An 8231-nucleotide genomic window follows, 5' to 3' on the forward strand; every position below is an offset into this window, starting at 1 on the left:
TATTTATAAAATTACAAAATTAAAAGTATCTATCTATCTATAATCTATATAACTAATAGTAGTTGATATCATCTTTTTTTCAATGTTGTACACGTAGCAATATTTTATGAAAAGATTTCCCGCTCAAATGCTAATTATTTTTATTTTTGAAACAAAATGCTAATTAATTTTAAACAGATAATGGTAATTCTTTTAAAATAAATACCTATTATATTGGTGATTTATGTTGATATTAGACTGTTAGAGTCTTTATAAGACTTGTTAACATAGACACATAGTTGAGGTCAACTAAATTGAACTTATGAACATTTTAAACTCAAAATTTTTTTTTGACAAAAATCCAAAGATAAATTACTGGTAAACCCGTACATCACACGGGTGCTAACCTAGTGTGTCAATAAACAATTATCCAGATTGAACTTTTCAAGTCTGGTCTGATTTTAAAAGAGAAAGCTCATCTTAACTTCAATTTTCCTTTATATTATAGAAGAAAAGAAAGAAAAAATGTTTGAAGAGATTCCACGGATATGAAAGGGATATGTACCACACGTATTTTTACATATTAAGCAGCTGAAATTAGAAGTTGCTTATCATCTCTTCCGGCCTGATACTGTTTTCTTCACAGCTCCCACAGAAACTAAGAACTCATCAAGGGAAGATAATGTTATCATATCATCTGGCGGGAAGTAATTGGCAGCCTTTCCCATGAATGAAGCGAATAGGAGTGATAGTGAAGGCCTAGTAACATATCGCTCACCCAAGAGGTCATCCAGAAAAGAAAAGGCAGCTAGAAATTCTGATCTGCTTGCCTTTATTGGAGCTGCAAAATGTGCAGGAATTATCCTCTGGAATTTCCAGTCTCGAGCTATCCGATCAATCCAGTCCCTCACCTAAATGTTTATTACATGTAATAAATATAAGTAAAATGAGCATTAGCAAGGGTCTGGAAAAAATTTACTACGTATTACAAGTTTCACACAAAATTCAGAACACTACTTAAGCTTGTGTACAAAGAAAATTGAGAAAAGCTTTGTAATTTTCTTTCTTTGAAGAGAAAGCAAATGCCCTCAGAGAGTGTTTAGTTGGGAGGAAATCAATTTCAAGGAAAAGCGGTTGTCCCAATTAACTTTGTTTTGTTTGTAAAGGTGGGAAAGTAATTTTTCCATAGGTGAAAAAGAATTCTTCCCAATGACGGAAAACATTTCTTCTCCAACAGGAGGAAGACACATTCTCCTCCTGTTTTCTCCTATACATACTTCTCCCATTCATCCTCTCCCTCCTACTTTCATTTTTCCTTGTTCTCTCTAAATTTTCCTACAAGGTGGAAACTAATATATATACTATTGAATTTTTTTCCAGAAAAGTAAATTTCCTATAAAAATGTTCTGTCCATTGCAGCTACATTAACTTGCATGTTGCATCACTTCCAAGAGATTGAACTACCCGTCACTTCTAGCAGAATAATAGTAATAAACTAGTTTAGATCCCGTGTCATGCACGGTGATCTATATATATAGTTATATATTATTGATTGAGAAATATTATAATTATAAACTAGTCAAGAAACAATAAAAGTATGTGATATGTTAATTTGATATTTGCAATTTTAATTGTAGCTTCCAATACACAACCAAAACAAAGTAGGCAAAAAAATCTGACCAATATATATATATATATATTTTTATTGTAAAATAGGTCACTAATTATTTAAAAATATTTATTTTTGGTATATATTGCCCAATATTTTTTTAGAAAGATTTGTGAATAAATCTTTTATTTTAAATATAATAATTATTACATGTCAGTAGGGAATATGTACAAAAAAAATAATATGATTTTTGTAAATGATTTGTTTCCTTAATTAAAATATTTTTAAAAAAAATAATAAATAACTAAGGACACACCAGGAGATGACACGTGTCATCGCTGGTGTGTCTTTTAGTATATAGTATTGATTGATGATTGATAAGTACTCTATGAATCTGAGCAAAAATGAAGTCATAGTATAGTAGTCAGTAGTGCAGGGTCAGGCCTTGTTGAATAAAGGGGTTTGCATTACATTCTTGCTCAGAATCAACTGAATCACCAAGTACTTTCCGGTCTATAAGTTTTTTCCGTGCTCCCACTTTCCATTAGAGGGTTTTTCATGTACCAACTTCTACATTGTTCAATTTTTGGCAAAACACATTTTACCGTCTTAACCTTTTTTTTTGGAAAATTTGCCAATTACTACCGTAAGTTAATACCACTTAGTAAATTACTACCGCAAATTAAAAAAGTTGTGAATTACTACCGCAAAAAATTTTAAGATGTTGTGATTACAACCAAACCCCCATTAAACCCAACTATGACGTCATTATATCACTTTAACCCATGGTTGAAGCTCTTAACCATGGTCAAACATGGGTTAAAGCCCTTAACCATGATGTCATTATATCCCTAACCCATTTTCTTTTTTTGGGGGGGCTGGTTAAAGTCCTTAACCATGGTCAAACATGGGTTAAAGGGATATAATGACGTCATAGTTGGGTTTAATAGGGGTTTTGTAGTAATCGCAACATCTTAAATTTTTTTGCGGTAGTAATTCATAACTTTTTTAATTTGCGGTAGTAATTTACAAAGTGGTATTAACTTGCGGTAGTAATTGGCAAATTATCCCTTTTTTTTTCCCAAAAATGTTTAAACCTTTCCATTCATTTCCGTCTTACTTTATCCACATTTTTCTAACGCCCACCACCTTTGTATCTCTCAGTCTCTCTCCAACTTTGTCCCCATTTTCTTACCCCTGCTAACCTCTCCTAGAAATAACCCGTCAAGAGTGAGTCGGTACATCAAAAAAAGGAAAGGGAGTATTTGGTTTTGTTGGTCATAACCAAAACTTAAAATTTTCCCCGTTGCTGTCTCAATTTGATAACCTATTGTCTAAGATTCTCGAATAGTTAACCATAATTCACTCCAAATACCCTCTTAGCAGGATACAGAATACAAAGACTATCATGAAACCCATCCAATAGTAGATTCCGCTTTTCTCCTAATCACTAAGATCTCATGCTTGCTACTCAGTGAGCTTTTAATAAAATCATGTCTACCATTCAATTTTAAGCCAACAACAATTTGACTCAAACTCTCCCTTATTATATGTCATGGTTGGTCTCTACATCAACTAGACATCAATAATGCCTTCCTACAAGGAATTATTGATCGCATACTACTGAAGTTGTAATAAAAATAAATCTCATTCGTATTGGAAACCTGCTAAGGCTATCTATGGTATAAGACAAGCCCCGAGGCCCAAAGGCTAGGCACACTGAACTTTTAAAAAAAAAAATCTTGGCCTCTGCAATTTTATTCTGATTCTTCTCTTTTTATATCAGAATGGCACACATCAGCTCTATCTATTGGTCTGCATTGACAAGAATCACAAGATCATGGTCAAGAAACCATCTCTCACCCACTTAGATACCTATATTAATCATCTTATGATAAGGTGGTCTCTTAAGTCCCAACCATACATAGTAAACCTTTTCAAACACCATAGGATGTTTTGCCACACCTAAGGTTACACCCACCCCTCGCTCAAATAGAAAAATAATTTATCCTTAGAAGCAACTCATGATAATATTAAAGGAAATTCCCATTGGTACACCCGTGGTTTTGACTTTTCCCATTGATACACTTCAAAAATTTTGCCTTCCCATCGGTACACCCATGGTTTGGTCTTTTTCCCAACCGTGACAAACACCGTTAATAAGTATTTCATTAAGTTAAAATAATTAAGGAAAAGACTATAATACCCCTTTTAAATATCTAAAGTCTCGATTTGCGTGTTGAAAATTGTTCGGTTAAAGTTTTTGGAGTCCTAGTCGTTAAGGATTCAAATTAACCTTGAAATTAGCAAAAAAAATAACACAAATGTCTCATATGCGTGTCAAAAAATGTCTCGATTTGCGTGTCATTACTTTTTTGTGATAATAATTGTTCAGTTAAGGTTTTAGGAGTCATTTTAACCCTTAATGGTTCTAAATCGAACTCAAAATTGTCAAAAAATTAACAAAAATATCTCATTTTGCACGTCATGATATTTGTTTTTTTTGTTTTGTCATGACACGCAAAACGAGACATTTTCGTTAATTTTTTTACAATTTTGAGTTCGATTGAGAACCTTAAAGGGTGAAAATGACCCCTAAAACATTAACCGAACAATTACTATCACAAAAAAGTGATGGCACGCAAACCGAGATATTTTTGACACGCACATGAGACATTTGCACTATTTTTTTTTCTAATTTTGAGGTTTAGATCCTTAAAGACTAACATGACTTCCAAAACTTTAATTGAACAATTTTCGACACGCAAATTGAGACATTAGATATTTAAAAGGGGTATTATAGTCTTTTCCTTAATTATTTTAACTTAATGAAATACTTTTTAACGGTGTTAGTCACGGTTGGGAAAAAGACTAAACCTTGGGTGTACCGATGGGAAAGCAAAATTTTTGGAGTGTATCAATGGGAAAAGTCAAAACCACGGGTGTACCAATGAGAATTTCCCTAATATTAATTCACTCGTATATATGTTCCTTTTGTATCAAATAATATTATCAAAATAACAAGTAACATTACAATCTTTTATTTCTAAGGATAGATTTATCCTCAACACAGATGGTTTAGCCAGAACCAAGGCCCTCAATACAAGATCGGTATCCATGTGGCCAATGGCAATGGCCATGTGAGGGGATTTAAGGGTTTTCCCTCCCAAGTATACCTTATCCCCAATCCACACAACCTTAATAATAGCAACTAGATTCAGCCACCTTACCACTAATCAATATCCTTTCCTCTCTCCCCTTCAAAAAAAGGGAGAAAAAAAAAAGAGTAACACCTCAGTAAAATGGTTCTGTCATACCTTTTCAGGAACTTTGCTGAAGACCAATGTTTTAACTATAGGAGAGACAATCAGCTTCTGGGACATCTGAGTAAACGTGGCATTTGGTTCTAACAAATTTGATGGACCAAGAAATAGGATCTGGAGAACCATTCTTTCCCATCCTACAGCAGAAACAAACAACTATCTATTAATAGATCCAACACCAGGAAAAGTCTGGTTTATAGATAAGGAGAAAAACAACGGCTAACCTTTCTGACGATTCATCGAATTGTCAACAACCGGTTCATTTGGGACTTCTTTTCCTTTGCTAAGAATCTTTACAGCTAAACCATTCTTTGCCGATGCCAATAAAGACTCTTTGCTGATACAGTCTGGGGGCTGCCTCGGGACAAAAATCACGGCATCAGTCACCAAAAGGGATCTTGAACGCTTGTGATAGAAGGCCACCTCCACATATGGCCCAATACCTTAAGGTTTGGAGCAGTAAAATAGAACTCCAAGTTTAAAAATCTGCTAGTAACTTTAGTATATAAATTCGAATATTGTCAACAGAACTTATATTACCAACTTCTGGTGAGCTCAGAACTTTCTGTTCGATTTCATCAGACCATGGAGTTGACAAATCTTCATCCTGCAAGGTTTTGGAGCGAAAGATACCAAAAAATTCAAGTGGTAGATTCAAGGGCCAACTCCATTGCCTAGGGGCCACCCATATCTGAGCACGGGGAAACTTTCTTGAAAATGGTCCCACAAATATTTTATGTTCATAAGCAAATGTTGGCAATACAATGAATTCAACTGGAGCCCCAAGTTCCTTCACAAGCTGCAACAGAGGAACATATAACCAATGATCAGCTCACATGTTTTTTGATAAAGTAAGCAGATGAAGCAACTACAATAATATATACCAATGTTGGCAAAGTATAACCTTTTGTCATATATTCTATACTGTGTTTGACGTTTACAAGGATTACAATGAACAAAAAAAATTTGTACAGAGAAGCTGAACATGCATTAAGTAAACTAATTAAGTCATGAGATTACAATTACACAAAGCTACCAAGAACAAGTCAGGCTTCAACTTTCCCAGTCTAATTTTGACAAATAGAATTTGTATATTGCCTAAGTTTAATTAAATTAAACAGTCCAATATGAAATGAAAACATAAATAGACAATATAGTCGTGATTAATAGAAGACAATTAGAAGAGAAGATTATTTAATTTAAGCATCTACTCAAAAACAGAGAAATTCACATGCTACCATAATAATCAACATAATATTTCGAGTGACTGAACCTGGATGCACTCTTTAGTTGGAGCAATGGGTGCATGGACCCATAATCCTCCAGACTTGAGCTTGATAACAGTCATGCGAATATTTGTGGAGACACTGCTGAAGCCTAGAGCTTGTTCTTGTTCAAATGACCATATGCTATCCTTTACAATCTGAATAATCAAAGAAACAATGGGTTTGAGTTAGATTAGCAAAAGGAATGTATCGGTTACCAGCTATGTTGCTCTTGGATACTAAGTAGAGTCAGTACCCAACACAGGTACGTGCCCAAGACTTGGCTATTTTGTCAAAGTTTCCATGAATTTGGCACAAAAAGAAGGGTTAAAGTGTCTTGAGGATTCAACAAGGGAGATGAAATGAAAAGTCCGTGTAACATAGATTACAAGAGCATTAAACACTAGTGAGTTATCTTCTTCAGCATCTTGTGCATTACAAACTTGTGAAGTCACATACATCAATTATACCTAGTACCTCTACTCATCAACCCCTTTGACAGTGTGAAGTCACATACATGAGTTATACCTAGTACCCTCTACTCATCAACCCCTTTGACAGCGTGAAGTCACATACATCAATTATGCCTAGTACCCTCTATTTCGGGAGGTGTCTTGAGGATTCAACACGGGAGGTGAAATGAAAAGTCCGTGTAACATAGATTACAAGAGCATTAAACACTAGTAAGTTAGCTTCTTCAGCATCTTGTGCATTACAAACTTGTGAAGCCACATACATCAATTATACCTAGTACCTCTACTCATCAACCCCTTTGACAGTGTGAAGTCACATACATGAATTATACCTAGTACCCTCTACTCATCAACCCCTTTGACAGTGTGAAGTCACAGACATCGATTATCGATTATGCCTAGTACCCTCTATTTCAGGTTGTTATAAAGATGAATTGTAGGCACCATCGCGATCTTTTTGTTTCGAATGATTGCTAATACCATAATTCCTACAGCTCAGAATGCACATAGCATCACCAATCATCAGCATCTTTTATACACAAGCTCATGCAAGCAATACAAAGCCAACTGAATACTAATTTCTAGAAACTTCAGTATATAACAGAATTGTAGAAATAAGAGTTGCATCTGTAAATAGCTTGTAATAATCACTATAAATATTAGATGCTATTGAACTTATATTATAATATCAATAACAAAAATTATTTCCCTCTTTTTCTCTCTAAATTCTTCTAAATAATAAAGTTCATAATACCACGAAATTCAACACTTTTTGGGGGGATGGTATTAATAATCAAACAAGAACTGAAACTATATAATTAATTAATAATTAAAATATAAAAGAAGAATTTAGATAAAATGGGTTACCTCAGTTCGAATTGTGCGTCTATTAAGAAAAGGACCCAAAGGAAACGGAAACCCGGTAAAATTCAGATAAAATCTTCCACCATTACTTGTACTACTAACAGTTTTGCTTGAAATTGAAGCCACCACCAAACTAATTATATTATCATTTCTCCTCTTCTTTTTATTGGAATTTAGCTGCAAATATGGTAGATTTAAAGGAACCCCACTAACAAAATTAGTACTTGAATCTCTTAAATTTACTGGGTTTTGCAGAAACAATGATTTTTGGCATGAAACACCACTTATGGTTGCCACCATTTTTGGCCTTTCAAGGTATTTTCTGGTTAAATTTTGAGCAATTTTGTTTTTCAGAGAAAATATGGCACTGTTACTTGAATCGGGGTTGGTTTTACGCCACGTGGAGATGTAATGTGATGGACCTTAATTGAATTTCATTTTTTTTTACACGTAATTGAAATTTAATTTGGAATTGCTTTGGTCACATTTTGTGTGTTGTGTGGCTATTGAGACATTCTACAATAGTCTAGCAAAATGTCAATAACTTTTGAAAGTTTGGCTCTTTAACAATTTTGGATTAAACATAAAGAGTTTTAAATGGGTTTAGCTTGATTCGGTTATGAAAGATTCAATTTCATACCAATTCATGTTGAGTTAATTGTCCAGCAAGTTGACACAAGCTTACTTATTTGGCTATAAATTATTGTGAATTGAGTCA

At 34.0% G+C, this 8231-nt stretch overlaps 1 protein-coding gene across 1 annotated transcript; it reads right to left on the bottom strand.

Annotated features, from left to right (window-relative positions):
* Positions 1 to 459: 459 nt before the first annotated feature.
* LOC145555926 (uncharacterized) lies at positions 460 to 7901 on the bottom strand. Its single transcript, XM_081617639.1, has 6 exons — positions 7517 to 7901; positions 6185 to 6334; positions 5452 to 5710; positions 5136 to 5354; positions 4906 to 5048; positions 460 to 890 (listed from the first exon to the last, which is right to left on the bottom strand). The coding sequence occupies exons 1-6, from the start codon at positions 7811 to 7813 to the stop codon at positions 591 to 593; spliced, it is 1368 nt and encodes a 455-aa protein (XP_081473765.1). The 5' UTR covers positions 7814 to 7901; the 3' UTR covers positions 460 to 590.
* Between the last annotated feature and the right edge of the window lie 330 nt (positions 7902 to 8231).

This window comes from Chenopodium album, chromosome 8 (assembly GCF_948465745.1).
Source record: "Chenopodium album chromosome 8, dcCheAlbu1.1, whole genome shotgun sequence".
Taxonomy (NCBI): Eukaryota; Viridiplantae; Streptophyta; class Magnoliopsida; order Caryophyllales; family Amaranthaceae; genus Chenopodium; species Chenopodium album.